We start from the raw sequence: 17638 nt of genomic DNA on the forward strand, positions 1-17638 counted from the left end.
CACACGTCTGTATGGATTAAGCCGAGTGGTTCTGTGTTTCTTTCAACATGTTGAAAAGATGACCTTGTCATCTTCGCTTCAACGCAAGTCTTACACTTTTGTTTCGGGTCAAGTAGAAATGTCGGAATGCTTTGCATGTTAATTAATCTTCGTATCGAATTGTAATTAACATGACCTAGTCTACTAAGCCACAACACAGATGACTCAAGCATATAAGAGGAAGAGCTTTCATTTTTATTCATTTTAGGCCTAATGGCCATTACACTGAGCTTAAAAAGCCCACCATTTTCATACCCCTTCCCTACAAACATTCCATTCTTAGACAACACTACCCTGTCCGACTCAAATACAATGCGAAAGTCATGCTTGCTTAAAAGTGATTCGGATACCAGATTCTTCCGAATCTCCAGAACATACAACACATTATTCAGAGTTAAATCCTTGTTCGAAGTCATCTTCAACACCACTTTTCCACGACTCTTGATCTCTGAGGTTGCTGAATTCCTCATATACAGCTTATCTCCATCTTTAACTTCTTCAAAGTTGTGGAGAAGCTCCTTGTTGCAGCACACATGTTTGGTGGCTCCTGTATCAATCCACCACTACCACGGGTTCGAACCAATGAGGTTCACTTCAGAAATGATGACGCAGAGATCCATATCCGGCCCCTCGCTCATATTAGCTTCTTGCTTCTTCTTTGGCTTTCTGCACTCAGAAGATTTGTGACCAATTCGGTCACAGTTGAAGCATTTCCCAGAGAACTTCTTAGATACGCCTCCTCTGGGTCCAATTTTGGAAGACTTCGAATTCTTCCGTTTTGAGTTTTGATCGTGCTCGATTACGTTGGCTTTTACAGTAGCCTGAGAGAACGATCGTTTGTCCGAGCTCCTGTTGTCTTCCTCAATCCGAAGTCGGACGATGAGCTCCTCGATATTCATCTCCTTTCTTTTGTGCTTCAAATAATTCTTGAAGTCTTTCCAGCCGGGAGGGAGCTTCTCTATGATCGTTGCTACCTGGAAGGTCTCACTCAGCACCATGTCTTCTGAGTGAATCTTGTGCAGGATCACCTGAAGCTCTTAGACTTGGCTAATCACTGTCATGGAGTCCACCATTTTGAAGTCCAGGAACTGACCAACAACAAATTTCTTGGCCCCCGCATCCTCTGTTCTGTATTTCAGATCTAAGGATTCCCATAATTCCTTAGCCGACTTCTTTTGTGCAGTATACATTATATAATGAATCTGCTAAACAGTCGAGGATATAGTTTCTACAAAGAAACTCTAAGTGTTTCCAAGCCTCCACAACATTGAAGGTTTGGGCATCCAAAGTACCCTCAGGTACCTTGGGTGGTTCTTCAGTCAAGAACCTAGCCAAATTAAGAGTGGTCAAGTAGAAAAACATTTTCTGTTGCCACCTCTTGAAATTCAATCTTATAATTTCTCTGGCTTCTTGACATGATTGATTGGGGTTGACCTAATCATTACAGTAGGAGTCGTTACTTGCACATGTTGAGTAGTAGGCTCTGCTACCGTCATCTCAACTTGGTCCGCTGCCATCGCAACAGATACCGAAGTCTGTTTTAAGAATTGTCTTCTTTGCCGGAGAGAGCAGAGTGGCTGAGTCGCCGACTGCCGAACCGAGTGGGCGAGTTCTCGAGCCGAGTGGCCTACTGCCGAGCTGAGTCGCCGAGTTGCCGAGTTGCCGAGTCGAGTGTTGAGTTACCGAGCCGAGTGTTGAGTTACCGAGCGGAGTGGCCGATTGCCGAGACGAGTGGCCGTGCCGAGTGGTTGACTGCCGAGACGAGTGGCCGAGCTGAGTGGCGATTGCCGAGAGTTGAGTGGCAACTGCCGAGACGCCGAGTGGCGACTACCGAGACGCCGAGTGTCGAGTGGCGATTGTCGAGACGCCGATAGAGCTGTCAAACGCAGTAATCCACGACGGGGCGGGCCAACCCATAGCGGGCCCATCAAATGGCGGGGCGGAGCGGGCCGACCTACCAATTAGGCGTATTGCGAAATCTCCAACCCAACCCAATTCAAGGCGGGCCGCGGGTTAGGCGGGCCAACCTGCGGGCCTATTAAAAAATATTAAAAATATTAAAAATATTTAATTTTAATTATAGTTTAAATGGATTAAGTTGAAAATTTTAAGTTTGAATTATAATTTTTAAGCTTGAATTGTAATTTAAATAGACCAAACACACGTATTCATTAAATTTTCTACTTTAATTTTAAAATTTAAAATAAATAAATAAAATTTCTCAACCCGTGGGCCAACCCAAGCCCGCCGCGGGCTAACCCACGCGGGTTGCGGGCCTAGGCGGGCCAACCCATCTGAACCCATCTTAAAATGGGTTGATAAAATTTCAATCCAACCCGCCTAAATTACTTGGCGGGGCGGGCCAACCCGGCGAGCCTAACCCAAATTGACGGCTATAGACGCCGAGTGCCAAGAGGCCGAGAGCCAAGTGGTCGAGGCATGCGTTCAACGCAGTTTTCTTAAAACATATTCGTTCCCTTCGGCGGTGCTTAGAGGTCATGACGGACGTCTGTTTCCCAAAATACAACAACTGGAACGGCAAGACAATCAAGCATAGATCGTTACCGGCGAACCGATTACACCAAAAAGCTATCAGTGGAGGAAGCAGAGGAGAGGGAAGTGAGGGATCGAGAAAGCTCTACTTGTGGTCTCTCATCGCTGCCTCTTTTATAACCTCGCAGCATATCTTCAATTAATTGGAGATTAATGGTGGAATTGATGGCTTGATTCGAAACGTCAGATAATTAACTCTGGCCGTTTCAACGCCAGGTAATAAATCTTGTCCGTTTCACTACAGCCATCGTTACAAAAAATGAAAGAAATGGAAAAATGTTGGTTAATCTGTTTGGGCAAATTATGCCCTGACCGGTCCAACATTTGACGCGCGCATGTTGCGCTCGCACACAAGTTGCCTTGCGGGTAGTGCAATCTGGGCCCTGGATTTGCATCCCCCTGCGCACCCACGCGTGAGAGAGAGCCTCTCCCCTTACATTTGTTCATAACATCAATGCTTGTGATACAATATAAACCAGCCAAGTTGTCCCTCAACTACCAATGTGAGACTAAACTCCTCCATATGAGGGTCTTCTCTATCCTTCCATTTCCTTATTTCATTCACATTTCAACATGCGTAACACAACTATTATGGATGATGCATACATTAAAAGATTTTAAATTAAATTACAAAAATATTAAAATATTTATTGATAATGTTAGTTCAATAAACTTAACAAAAAAATCCTGTGTATCATTCAAAAGCAAAATATATAGAGGTTAAATACTATTTTATTAGAGATCATATAACTAAAGGAAATATCATACTCGACTATGCTGAGTTAAATCAAACTTGGCTGACATATTCACTAATGCTCTACCCGAGACTAAATTCAACACTCTAAGAAGACAATTAAGAAGGTGTTTTATAGAATATGATTTTTCTTATTTTCATATATTGTTATATATGATATTTTATTAGTATGCAAATAGAACTAGTTTAGGCTTTATCTTAGAATTCATGAACCTATCGAACTAGACAACCTTTGCATCTTACAAACATGTAGGGGTAATATGTTTGTGTACTGAGCCACATAGATGAGCATGAGATATTAGGATTTACCCCTAATTCCAAATGTAGATAAGTGTATCGACATGAACCAAAGGGTTTAAAATTAAAAATGATCACTATGATGACTAACTTTAAACTAAACTCATTGATCATTTAATATCAACTGAGTAAAGAAAAAAGACATTAGACATTTTATTAAAAATAATTTTTAGGTAAATTATTATTTTGAAATAAAATTACTTTGAAAAAAATATCTTCAAAATAGGTTTGGAAATTATTTTACCCTAGAAAAATATTATCTTGAAAAATATTCTTAACTTTGCAAAAATCTTTTGAATATTGTTTCAAAAATTAAAATGATATCGATTTTGATGTGTGTCAAAGAGGGAGAAAGATAAGAATTTAAAATTGTTTGGTTGGTTTAAAGTTGAGCTGAGAGAAATGAACTTAAAAGGAAAATTGAACTTTAACTTAGACATAGATTGAAGTTAAGTTTAAGTTAGTTTTTTCAAGTTTGTTAAGCATGAATTAAAATTGTATAATTTAAGTCTAAGTTAATTTTTTTTTTATCTTGATCCATGTTTAACTGCTTTAGATTAAGTTTCCATAAAAGCATGTTAAACTTTGTTAAAGAAAGGTATATTGTTCTCTAACTTTAAATTAATTTGTCAAACATAAAAAAGGAAAGATTATTGATCCATATTGCACTGATAATTAAACTTGTATTTTGATGTCTAACAAAGGGTTTAAAGTTAGACATTATGTATTTGATATGTGACTTAAGTGTGTAGGTCATTTAACATGAGAAGTCTTAATGGGTCAAGAAGACTGAATATTAGGCATCGGAAGTCTTAGTGGGTCAAGAGGACCAGACACTAAGCAAAGAAGTCTTAGTGGATCAGAAAGATCAGACACTAGGCAGAAGACCAGATAAGCTGATTTGATAGAGCACTTGATCGATCAGCTGGATCGGACATCAAGGAAAGTTATGATGGGTTGATCAAACATTGAGCAGAAGGAGAAGTCCAAACAAGTTAGCTGGATTAGATGATTGACAAATAAGTAAGGTAAGTTTTGGAGAAGCCTTTCATTCTGGAAAGTAATGAGGACGTGTCTCAGTTGGGACAACCTTAGGTGTTGATTCGATTAAAAAAACTAACGGAAGTTTCTAAGTTCGAGATCAGCCAGTTTCAATTGTCAAGATTGATTCATACATACTTATATATGTCTATATTTTACAGGACTTTTATTTTGTCTATTGTGCTAAATTTGTTTTGTAGAAAAACAAAGACTTTGGTTGACCGAAGGGTTCGATCGACTAAACATGGTGGTTTGGTCGATTGATCTGAGTAGATAGGCATAAATTAGATGCAGATCCAACAAAGAAGGAAATAGAGGTTCAGTTGATTGGTCACATATGGAAAGAGCAGATCAGATGAGATCATATTAAATAGTAAAGGAAGTTCTGGAGATCAACCGTCTGATTAGGTGGATCAGTTGACTAGACAAGCGGATTTTGCGAGATTGATCTAATCAGATCAGAGCACGTAAGAAAAGTTCAGGGTCTAATCGCTTGATAGGAGGTTTAGTCGATTGAAAGGATCTATCGACTGATGGATTTTCAATCGACTAAATGAAGACTATAAAAGAAGTCTCGGGATTTGAGGCTTATAAATAATTCAATTCTTCACTCGACCTCTCTCTACTGCTCTGTTCTGTTTGTGCAAGTGTTGATATGCCAAAGCTCTAAGACAACCAATGCTATAATTCTACATCTCGATGTTGTCGATATTATTATCTTTATTATATTTCATTTTATAGAGGTTTAGTAAACTTGTTACTATCCTCTAATTTTGTACAATTTCCTCTTTCTCTAAAAGTTTTTTGAGGAGGAAAATATTAGTGGATTGTCCATTCGAAAATAGTCTAATGGATTGTGGACTTTGAAGTAGTATCGCTAGTCTATAAACCAAGTAACTGATCAAGTTTATTTCGCTTTTGATATTTTTGCTATGACTTTGATTTATTTTTGTAAAAAAATAAAGAAGTTTTAAACACATGGCATTCACCTCTTCTATCGCATATTTCGATATATAGTGTATAATAAATCCAATAGGAGTCGACTCACAAGGGGTACTCAATTAGCAGCAACTTGATTCATATCCGACCTATTTGTGATACCCCGCTATGATCCATCAAAGAGTCGGCTTATCTCTAATGTCAACCAGATCAGGTACAATCGCTCATGTCGGACAACTAACTTAAAATTAGGGGTTGTACATGAATAGATTGGGTTAGACCATAACAGATCTCGACACTATATTGCATTGTCTGCATTGTCCGATATTTATAAATTATATTTATTTATCAAATATAAAATAAATAAATACCATTGATTTATCATCTAAAATGGTTAGACATTAATCTTTAATGTCAAGTGTTCAATCTTGCACATACATAATAAGAAGGAATCATAACTGCCTAGCTAGAGGCATGGTGCGATAGTTGATAGATCAGATATCTAGAGTTCAAGATTTAATTATGATGAATTTGTAAGAATTTTTTCTCAAATGAATATCAGATATGAGAACGTTGACTATTAGACCGATCATCATCTACACTTTCTTTGATTTATCCTGTTGATTAGTGAGAAATTTTTATAAGACCAAATTGATTATTTCTAAGATTAATCTATAGGCTTGGACACGTGGTGGTAATTTTAAAAAAATCATAAGTATTTCAAAATTAATATTTTAAAATTTTATAAATAGATGTAAAAAAAATTGTATGAACCTATTAAAAGATGAATAGCAGTAGCGACCGCCAATTTGCGAAGAGTTCGGATGCCCACAAATAGGTCCTTCTTCGTAAATATGGTACAGCGAGGGGTTTAATTGAAAACTCTTCTTTTTGATCCCCTCGTGATTTTGTCGTCGGAGAGCTTGCCCTTTTGGCTGTCAGATCGAACGCCGCCGCCATGTGGAGGATCGCCACCGCGGCCTCGAGGGGCCTCCTCTCACCTCGCGGAGCGACGCCTAATCCTATGCCTGATCTCTCTATTCCATCCTTCTTCGAGGACATCGCTGGCGGCCGATCGACTCTTCGTTTTGCTCGGGGACTCCAGGCCGCAGTAGATCCAAGGCTCGATCATCTTGCCTCGGCGGGTTCCACCTTTTCCTCCGCTTCGTCGCCTGAGACTGCAGCGGAAGTCGTCGGATCTTTGGGGCTTGCTTCGTCGTCTATCGCGCACAAGGCGAGAGAGTTCTCTGAGGGCATCCGTCACTACGGCCGTTGCTACTGGGAACTATCCAAAGCTCGTCTTAGGTTTCTCCACTTTGATACAATTTCCCTTTTTTCTATTATTTTGGATTTGAATAATGTACTATATCTGTTTGTGATCGAATAATCTACTAGGTTTGTAGTCTTCACTGATCTTGTTAGCTCTAGCTTTTGGTGACATGTGACTTGGCATGAGCATAATGTGAACCTTCTGTGTAGTATTTCCCCAATATGAATATATAGTTTTTATAACTAAAGGAGGTGTTAGGTCAATTTGATGGCTTGCATGAAAGAAGCATGCATTTGTTTTCTGATTTTTTTGTTTCTATAGAAACTATCTTTTCAGTCCAGATGAGTAATCATAGTGGTTTTCTCCAGCATGCTAGTGGTTGCAACTTCTGGAGCTGGTTTTGTTCTTGGGAGCAGTAGTTCTATTGATCTTGCTGGGCTTTGTTGCACTTGTGCTGGTACTATGATGGTTGCAGCATCTGCTAACTCTCTAAATCAGGTATTCTTAACTTTTCTAGCTATGCCATGCCATTAAACTGAATTTCCTCACTTGCACATTTTAGCTAGTTCTCCTTGTACTGCAGTTTAGGCAAGAACGTCTTGAATGCAATACATGCTGTAACATCATAACAGAGATATGCTATACTGTCATGTGTTTCTATGATATGTTGTACCATTGTGTGTTTCTACGTCCTAAGTCCCAAGGAATTGGGATTGCACCTTTTTGTGAATGAAACCACAATCTGTGGAACAATATGATAAAATGTAGGAGCTTTAATATGTAATGTTAGATATGTTTCTATTTGATTGGGGAAATATGCTTAATTGTGGGCTGGTTTGCCTAATCATTGTCTCTAATTCCATGATTTAACGTTGAGGCCTATAATGTATATGCGAATTGAACTAATTAAAGCATAAAGAATCACTCACAAATTCGCTGCCCAACAATGGACAAGAGGACAATAACACCAACTCTTTCAATTATTGAATTGGTCGATGTCATAATGTTTTGGCTGTGAGTTTTTTTTGCTTGCGTCGTTGAATATGCTTTTAGTCATAAAATCACGTAGCCCATCAAGACAAATTAGAGGTTGTCTTGATATATTTGTTGTTGAACTTGTGAACAGTATCAAGTGGTTTCTATTAGTACGCCTCAAATATTTCCCACTAGGAATGATTCTACTGTCAAACAAATGGATTGATTTGGTAAATTCATCTCTAATTATACTGATTCATCACTATTAAACTTGTATTTATTTTCTTCTTCCTAGTTGAGTTGCAGGACTTTTGTTACACGTATCTTCATAGGCAGAAGGTGATGAACTTTGGTATTTATAACTAATGTGCTTATGCTTGTGACATTTTTCATGGTGTTTCTTTATTTGTTTTCTTCCAGATTTTTGAAGTTAGTTCATCTGCTTAATGCAAGGAAACATAGACTTATCAGTTAATGCGTAATTTTATGCCCTTTGTTTAAGTGCGTGTTTTAATTCAGTATTTTGAATATTAACTTTGTTCTTTTTAGTTTAGTTTTTATTAGTGGGTTTCTGTATTCAGTTTTTTTCCTTGACTTCTCACCAAGTTGTGTGTGTTAGGTGTTTGAAAGACAGAATGATGCTAAGATGAAAAGGACAAGGCATAGACCACTTCCTTCTGGACGTATAGGTGTTCCTCATGCTGCTATGTGGGCATCAAGTGTTGGGTTAGCTGGCACCACTTTGTTGGCTTGGAAGGTTTAGTAATATTTCCATTGATAAACTAACTGGTTTAGACTTTGATTTGCATTCACATAAATGAGATTATGGCTGATGGTTTGAAAAACTTCATTGACAAGGTACATTGCAGGCTAACTATTTGGCAGCTGGGCTTGCAGCTAGCAATTTGATTCTTTATGCTTTTGTGTATACTCCATTGAAACAAATACACCCCATTAATACATGGGTTGGAGCAGTAGTTGGTGCCATTCCTCCACTTCTTGGGTAACATTTTATTCCTGCAAATAATCTGACATTGTCAGTGTTGACCCTTGCACAGAGATTTCCTATTATCCAAGCTTTATTAAGCAAAATTTAGATGCATTTTTCTTCCGGTTCTTGTTTATTTATTCTTATCTGTTGTTAGAGTATTTATTGAAGTAGTGTCTTTCTTCTACAACTTATTTCAGTAAGCTATATATCAGAATAAGCTCTGTGGAGGTGGCATCTGAGTTTTTGTTTTTAATTTTTTTTTTATGACTATCTGCATGTAGTAGTACGGTTTTTTCGTTCATCCTGTTTTGTCAAAGCAGTTGCAGTTTGGTTGTTGGTACTTTCTTCTCCCTCCTTGGAGGGTGGAACTAGAAACCAATCTAATCTAAGCATGGAATTAGTTTTAGTCAGCATTTCCATGTAATATTCTACATATGAAACACAAGTTCTATGTGGGATCCATGCTGGATAATACAACTAAGAAGTATGGTAAAAGTGGTGGTGCAATATAGCTTGTTTGCTTGCAATTCTCATGATTTATCCTTTATGTTTACGGTTCACACACTTGCTTTGCCCCTAAACATTATTCAATGTCAGGTGGGCAGCTGCATCCGGTGAAGTATCTTTAAATTCAATGATTCTTCCAGCAGCTTTGTATTATTGGCAGATTCCACACTTCATGGCCCTTGCTTACTTATGCCGCAATGACTACATTACTGGAGGGTTTGTGTTTCTACTTGACTATAAAAACTCAATTGTAGTTCATTGGGAAGCATTCTCTCAGATGTTACTATACTTGCATGTTTGAACAGGTTTCGGATGTTCACTCTTGCTGATGCTTCTGGTCAAAGAACTGCTTTAGTGTCATTGAGAAACTGTCTCTATCTGCTTCCACTAGGATTTTTGGCATATGATTGTAAGTTTCTAACATAACAGGAGGCATTTGTTCACAAACTACTTATTCTTTCAGCATCGATTTTTATATATGGTATAATCAGGGATGAAGGTGTAAATAACCAAAACCTTAGGTAGTGCGCTTAGTAAATTTTTTTCCTTTTATTCTATATTCTTCATGGAAGATAGACGTTACTTGTTTAAAGATACAGTGCATGGTTTTTTAAACCATTCCATGCTAATTAGCATAGGTAAAACTTATAATTCCACCTGTTGGTTGATGAACAAAATAGACTCGAGACTTGAGATGAGGTGACTAGGTTTTTGGTTTCCATGAGCTGTAATGCATTGTGAATACCTCTTCCTGCCTTTTCTGAGTGGAAATAGGAGGTGAGGGTCAGTGTTCCGCAATGGAGCTTCTATGATTACCTTTCACGATTAGATAACTAACACGGCGAGGCTTCTTTCAGCCTTCTTCAAGCCATGATGGGATGCAGAGGCTTCTTTTGCTGTCCACGAGCTGCAGTGGGATGCAAGAGCCATGCTCCTGCGGCAGGATGATCATTGACATGTGGGTTTGTGTGGTCTATGCCAATGTTAGACAAGTTAAACTACCTACTGCTCTTCTTCTTCTTATCATCCGCCACCACAGTTTGACCTTCCTAACTAGTGCATGTCAACCCACTGGCATGGCATTGGTACAATGTCATTATGGAATGGGACTGATATTCGAGTTTGGGGTGATACTTTTCAACTATTAATAGGTATCTGTAAATTTTAACTATATTGCTTTGGTTTTTGGTATTTCTTAACTAATCTTTTTGGTTTGATATTTTCTTGTTATAAATACTGGTACACATCAGGATTGATTCTAAGGGTCTTAGTTTCTTAGTGTGAGGTATAATTGATGCGATGAACCCAACAATAGGGAAAATCACATTCACCAAGAAGAAGAACAAAAGAATTCTTCTGTGTGATAATTTCACCCCAGATTAAGATAACTCCTCTTTAATGAGAGCTTGTAGATTAAGGAAGTTCTTTCAAGAACAAAGGAAAGACTAAAACTCAGAATATTAATAAGGAAATAAATAAACCTATAATGCTAATATAATTATTATAGGTGGAGGAATCAATAGGTAATGATAAAAAAAAATCGTCATTCTCCACTACTTTAGCATTATTGACATGAGGGCATCAGAGGCAGTTGTATGCTAAGAAATATAGATATCTGAGCATTGGACATCAACCCCATTGGTGTTGTCATTGATCTAGCTCCAAATCTTGCAAGCTGCATTCGGCTTTGGTTTAAATTATTGCAAGTTCCTCCTACTGTGAATATTTCTTAGATATAATCATCAGATCCCCTTTGCTAATGAGTTTGATACAACCATCTTTTTCAGCAATTTCTTTGTACTTGAGTTTGAACATGATCCAACTTCTACTTTTAACTCCCCTTCATCGGCACTCAATTCTGTTCCTTCCTCCTGTTCTGCATAATATTAGTCCTATATGCCTCCGTTGAATGATATTCTGATCTTTTAAATTACCTTATGTTAATTAGTATTTTCTTTCATCTCGTTCAATTTCTAACACCTTCAACCTTAATAGAGTTAACTTGTCTCTATTATTTGTCTTGAGCATACCCATAGTCCATACAACTTTAATATTTTCTCCTCTTATTTTATCCAATAATGGAGCTGATCTACATAGATTGCACATTCTTTTTTCTCTGGAAGTTGTGTATGCATCTTTTTATATATCTTTTTCGATAATTTCATGTAGTCGTCTAAACATTCTAATCTCTGCTATAGATAAGTTGGCGGTACCACATTCTAAATCTATGCTTTCAGCAGCATGGTTAATTTACATCAAGAATTTTTTAGATTTTGCTGCTTCTGTTCACTGACCTACCCAATAAACCTTAATGCAGGGGGCCTTACTTCAAAATGGTTTGCACTTGAATCCACACTTGTGACAATGAGTATCAGCATAGGAGCTCTGTTATTTGTTCGCGATCGAAGCTCGAAGAATGCACGAAGAATGTTTCATGGAAGTCTTATTTATCTCCCTGTTTTCATGTCCGGTCTGCTGCTGCATAGGCTGCCTAACGAACAAAACGAGATGACAATGGCTGAACCAACAAGAAATGACCAAGCCCTCACCGAAATTGTTGATTCTGAGGGCAGCAGCTACAAGAAGAAAGGGAAAGATCGAACGCAAACACGTCCCCCAATCGCCTATGCTTCAGTTGCTCCGTTCCCCTTCCTGCCGGCGCCTATGTACTTTCCCTCCGATTCATGAGTTACAAGCGTTTTGATAGTTTCGTGGTTTCCTTAGAATTGTAACAGTGGTTCTTGTTTATAGTGTTTTGATGAGGAATAAGATTGTTCCACCTTCAAACTACAATTTCTCAATCTCGGTTGTAATAATTTCTTAACATGGTGCCTTTCCCTCCATCCAAAAGGTTTGAGTGGATTTATTTAACATTAAACATTGTATTTTACCATTTGATTATTCGTTGGGAAAACACAAGAGTTCAAACTCTTCTGCAACTATTTCATAATCTTTCATCAGGTGATTTAAAGCTATAAATTAAGATTTTAATAAAGGACATCTATTATATACAGTCTTATTGGTTTCATGATCATCAATTCATACCATAATAATTTTACTATTGCATCATGATTTTCTTTTGCCAATCAAGATTTGAGTGCCATGTTGTAATTGTAAACTATTGAGAAATTTTAACTTATAATTCTACAAAAATCCCCTTTAATATTATTAAAAGGAATTTAATTTAGGGTAAAACATTTTTTTCTTCAAACATTGAAGAGGCATCTTATTTTTATTTATTATTAAAAAAGATATCTCATCCTACTATTCATTTATATGTAATTACTCAACTATCCTTTTGGTACTATTATCTCTAGTTTATTTTTTAAATTGGCCGAATGCGTTATAGTAACTATAAAATCATAACTACTATAACGTGAACAAAAATGATAGGAATTCACATTATAGCAACTACAATTTCGTAGCTACTACAAAATGAATTCTAATTTCTAGATCTATCGGGCATATTGTAGTAGTTACGAAATCGTAGCTGCTATAATGTGAACAAAAATAGTAGGAATTTATATTGTAGTAATTATGATTTTATAGTTATTAAATGAATAAAAAAGATAGAAATTTATATTGTGCACTATGAAACAATAACTACCGCAACTATTCATATTATACCACTACAAGAATTCATATTGTAATAAATTATAAAATTATAACTGCTATACTCTATCAACACTCGATAAATATTTATTAATATAATAATATTGGAAAATATTTATAAATTAAAGTAAAGTAATATTCTTTTATTAAAAAAATCAAGTTGGGACACTGATTTAGAAATAAAGGGGTTTTTTTTTAAACTTTTGTCCTTTAATTTAATTTATGGGTGCTAAAAAATGATAATTCTTATTAAAATTTTCAAAATAAAGGAAAACAAAAATCCTTATTATTGATTCGTGATGCATGCAAAGACAGCGATTTATTGATCTTATTGAAACACCAGAAGATACTAAACGAGAGGAGCAACAAGTCTTCAATCAGTCGCCGGCGGAGTGCAGTGCTCCTTCAGCTTCGGCGCGAAAGCGCTGCTGAAGAAAACACTGGTGAAGACCGCGTCGAAGCACCGCCCCTCCATGCTCCTCACCGCCCCGCAGCACTCCCCCTCCACCCGCAGCTTGCCGGAGGTGTCGGACCGGAAGAGCGAGCGCACGCAGCCCTTGACGGGGCGGATCGGGCCCAGGCATTCCTTCACGCTCGGCGGCGGAGGCATCGATATACGCGGCGGCCGTAGGCACAACCACCGGGCTTCTCCCCTGCAGAAATTCGACGGCAACACAAGCCGCGCTTCCGCTGCCGGCAGCGGCCACACGGCCAGCATCACCACCAGAAGCACCGACAACAGCTCCAGTGATCGCCTCATGGAAGTAATGCTGGTCGTGATTCTGAATTCACTGCTATGAATTAGTTGGTGAGAAGGAAAGAAGAAATGCATGCATATTTAAAGGTGTGGTTTAGGAAGGTTAATGCCTAATTACAGTTACTTATGTAGGCTTAGTAGGTTATGTTAAGTCCTAATTACTACAATCCTTTGTATTTTGTGTATACGTTCATCTTTCATTAATTGTTAAGAGTAACTTAAATTCATTTAAGTAATCTTATAGAAAAAGACTTACATCACACAAATAAAAATTTTAAAGCTTTCATCATAAATTATCTTTTCTAAAGATTCTTTTTCATTATAAAAGACTTACATCACACAAATATATCTTTTCTAAAAATTCTTTGTTAGCAAAGACTCATATCTACCTTACATTCATGAAGGAAAGAGATGCATAGACTCAAACCACTACACTTAAAAATATTGGCATTCATAATTTGTAGTCATTTCCCCCAAAACATAATGAATTTACATGTTATCCATCTCTAAAAACTAATTATTTGTACATAAACTTTATTTTTTCTACCGAGTTACATTCAATTTCACATCAACACTTTCATAGCATAAAACAACTGTTTCTATTTCTATTCTTACACTGAGAGGCACTAATTATTCTTTTATCAATCTTCATCTTCTTTAACACTCGGAGCAAAAGTTTTCCATGAATTGCTGTGGAAGTTTTTTTGTGCTACTGCCATTTGATTTCCTTCATTATCAACTACCATCTCCTGACGTATGAACGTCCCTAGCAGTTCCATGGTCGTCCATTGGGTTGCCTAACCTTCGAGGAGGCTTCGTCTTCCTAAGATGAAACCCCATTATATCTTGGTACTCTCCTGTTCCGAGACATCGGTTACAGTAGTCGAGTCCACTCCCACCGCAAACCTTGCACCTGCAATAGTTCATATAATTTGGTTCTTGTCAAATCTTAACATGCAATTGGGGAGGAAGTTCGACTGCCGCACAATTAGTTCAAATTCTTTCAGAAGCGAATGGTTTTGTACATTCTATTCTTGTGCGACATGATCGATGTGAATGGCGGTAGCAACATGTGATAAATAGATCTATCTCACCATCTTGGCCATTCTCCTTTTGGAAGCATGGCTAGTTCTAGGCAATTTGTTCTCCCTGCACATATAAAGTTAAGAATGAGATGTGAGCAGAAAAAAATGATGGTAAGAACAGTGGAGTTTCGAAAAGAAATGTAGAGTTTATGCAAGCATAGTACAGATCAATATTTGGATACATAATAGAGACCTCTCCCTCGGCAATTGTGGCAATCGATTCTTCCACTTCCAGCACAGACGACGCAGGGTGGATCTGGCTTCTTCATTTTCTCTCTTCCGACATTAGACTTAGATAATGTAACAAAAAATGTTAAAAATATGACTTTCCGATACAAAAGAAATGTCTAAACATGTATATGTGATTATTGTTGTCAGCTGATTGCTAATTACAATTAATACAAGTCATTGATGTTTTTCATTGATAAGAAAATAGATTGGGATAGTAAGGACATGTTCAAAGATGACTAATAGACCTTATAGATGAATGAGTTGAATCCATAAATGCCAAAGGTGAAAGGGGCAAGGAGAGACCAAAGGAATCTTTAGTCATTTAACGGTGTAGCCTTGCATACAGCCCAAATCATTGAACTAACATAAAACCAACTGCTGGTGCATCTTTAAACACTGTGTCAATTTCAGGGAAGTTGGTTTTCAGAATAGATTGCAATCTCTAACACATAGGAAGACCAATAGAATAGTTATGGACAAAAATCAAAAGAGAGCCCAATATTTTTGCTATCCTAAAAAATGCATCCTAGGTTGAAAAAATATCAAAAGACCACATCATCCTAAATTTTCTTCTCAAATTACCCTTTTTACTTGGCTGTTCGAACACTGTTATAACAATTTTGACTAAAACAGTTACAACATAGAGCACTTTTGTCAAAATTGTTATAATGTGGAGGATTTTGACCAAAACTACTCTATGCCAGTCAACGTATTCTATGTTGTTGTAGTTTTTGGACAAAATTGCTACAACAGTATTTTGAAGCAGTTTTAACCAAGTTGGAGCAGTTTGATCAGCGTTGGAACAATTTAACCAAAATTGCTACAGTAGTGTTGGGCTGATCTAGTAATTAGTAAAAAAGGATGGAACATTCTTTCAATATTTTTCAACATAGGGAGCCCTTTTGATGATAATGAAAATAACGGGTGCCCCTTTGATTTTTGCTCAATACTTATTCCTAAACGATAGAATAGATAAGGAATAAGTATTGCTTAGTTTGGTTTATAGACATAGAATAACTATTCTTATGTTTGGTTACAAGAAATGTTATAAAGAATAGATAAGAAATAAATCTCACAAAAAAATATTAATAATAAATTCTATATAAAAAACATGTCAACCTCATCATAATAGCACAATGTCTCTCACCGGTTTGTCCGACTGCCTTGACTGGCCCAATAGGTCTACTCAGCTTGATACCTTGATTGGGCCGACCACCTTGACCTGCTCTACTAGTCTGTCCGACCCAGAGATAGATCTAAGATAGGATTGTCCTGCGCTTTAGCTCAGCCTAAAAAAAAACTTACATAGGTATTTTATAGCCTACAACTTGGCACCAAGGAGAATTGATGTATTCTTTATTTTTTTTTTCCTTTGTTCATTTTGTTTTGGTGCTTAGCCCACCCCTTCCACACCCAAAACCTAGCCCACTGCTAATTCTTGGATCCGTCGCTCTCCGACCCAACTAACTTAACTACTCAACCATCTCAATTGGCCTTGAAAAACACAAAACATTTATGCTCTAGGTCTTCAAATCAAAAGCAATGTTGATCGAGACGTGTAGTTGTGCTATTGTGTGGTGGGATCATATCGAATCTCGACAAAGCCGAGGCAATACCCTCCTCCGTCGTGGCCAACTTCGGCTTCTCGATTTACCTCCTCACAAACGGTCATGGGGCCGACCGTGTGAGACCAATTTGGTAATGGGCTAGGGTGGCGGATGAAGGCCGTCCACCTTTTACTGAAATGAAGGTGGGATCATAATTTTCCATGAAATATTCATTTTTCACTCAATAATGAAATTTTCAAGAAAATTAAGTGCATATCTATTAGACTAAAAACTTCGGTCATGCAAATGAGATGCACTCTCAAGTCCACCATCTTTTCTTACAGATTTAGTTATTAAACGTTTGTCAAGCATGATTGGTTAGGTAATTAGGTGATGAAGCATCCCATTGCTATATGATTAAGGTATATAAACACAAAAACATCAACAATACTGGCATAGTATATTTTGATACATCTTTTTAAGGCAGCAAACAGACATCAACATTTCATCACACATTAATGAGACATGGAATTGTGACAAACATGGAACATCACAGTCAAACCTAAATGATCGATCTCCTCATCTCAATTGTGTAAACCATGAGAAATCAGACAAATAAGCCCTCGTTCAGTAGTTCTGGTGTTAGGGCACAAAAATTGAACTTTTAATGAAGGTCCGATAAAACTATCAACTGTACCACTATGCTGAGACTCTGCGTTATAGTTTCGTATTCTTCTGAAGCTTGAACCCTAGAAGGTGATCTCTCGTTGAGAATCCGTAAAGGTTTCTCTTTTCACATTCTACGTGTAATTTTATTCAGGGAACGCGGAAGAACTAGTTAGAAATGAGCATGGACTGAGAGCGGAGAGAATGAGTCACTGACCGCCGTTCGGACGACCCAGGAAGGCTTCGAGACGGCCAGCCGCGAGGCGCCGTTTACGAGTCGGGGTAGAAAGACGCTCGGCGAGTTGTCGGAGTCGCCGGAGGCCATCGCAATGACGGCGGGGACCAAAACGGCCATCGGCGTTGTCGATGCGCGG

General features: G+C 37.7%; 2 protein-coding genes and 1 pseudogene across 2 annotated transcripts; 1 reads left to right on the forward strand and 2 right to left on the reverse strand.

Moving 5' to 3' along the window:
- The first annotated feature begins 6530 nt into the window (after positions 1-6530).
- On the forward strand, positions 6531-12159 carry LOC141813619 (protoheme IX farnesyltransferase, mitochondrial). Its single transcript, XM_074701574.1, has 7 exons — positions 6531-6928; positions 7262-7391; positions 8488-8625; positions 8738-8871; positions 9457-9582; positions 9672-9775; positions 11684-12159. The coding sequence occupies exons 1-7, from the start codon at positions 6582-6584 to the stop codon at positions 12052-12054; spliced, it is 1350 nt and encodes a 449-aa protein (XP_074557675.1). The 5' UTR covers positions 6531-6581; the 3' UTR covers positions 12055-12159.
- A 1192-nt stretch (positions 12160-13351) lies between these two features.
- Positions 13352-13738, reverse strand: LOC141813148 (uncharacterized). Its single transcript, XM_074701059.1, has one exon. It carries the CDS (start codon positions 13736-13738, stop codon positions 13352-13354), a length of 387 nt encoding a protein of 128 aa, XP_074557160.1.
- Positions 13739-14191: 453 nt separating this feature from the next.
- Positions 14192-17638, reverse strand: LOC141814015 (uncharacterized; annotated as a pseudogene).

Source organism: Curcuma longa, chromosome 20 (genome assembly GCF_044706935.1).
Source record: "Curcuma longa cultivar G26 ecotype Majalengka, Jawa Barat chromosome 20, ITB_CL_G26_1.1, whole genome shotgun sequence".
Classification (NCBI taxonomy): Eukaryota; Viridiplantae; Streptophyta; class Magnoliopsida; order Zingiberales; family Zingiberaceae; genus Curcuma; species Curcuma longa.

Bases quoted from the DNA above. Each gene is read 5' to 3' on its own strand.
- LOC141813148 (XM_074701059.1), bottom strand. From the start codon at position 13,738: ATGAGGCGATCACTGGAGCTGTTGTCGGTGCTTCTGGTGGTGATGCTG.
- LOC141813619 (XM_074701574.1), top strand. From the start codon at position 6,582: ATGTGGAGGATCGCCACCGCGGCCTCGAGGGGCCTCCTCTCACCTCGC. The intron at 6,929-7,261 runs GTTTCTCCACTT...GGTTTTCTCCAG, and splicing joins CTATCCAAAGCTCGTCTTAG to CATGCTAGTGGTTGCAACTT. The intron at 8,626-8,737 runs GTTTAGTAATAT...GGTACATTGCAG, and splicing joins CCACTTTGTTGGCTTGGAAG to GCTAACTATTTGGCAGCTGG.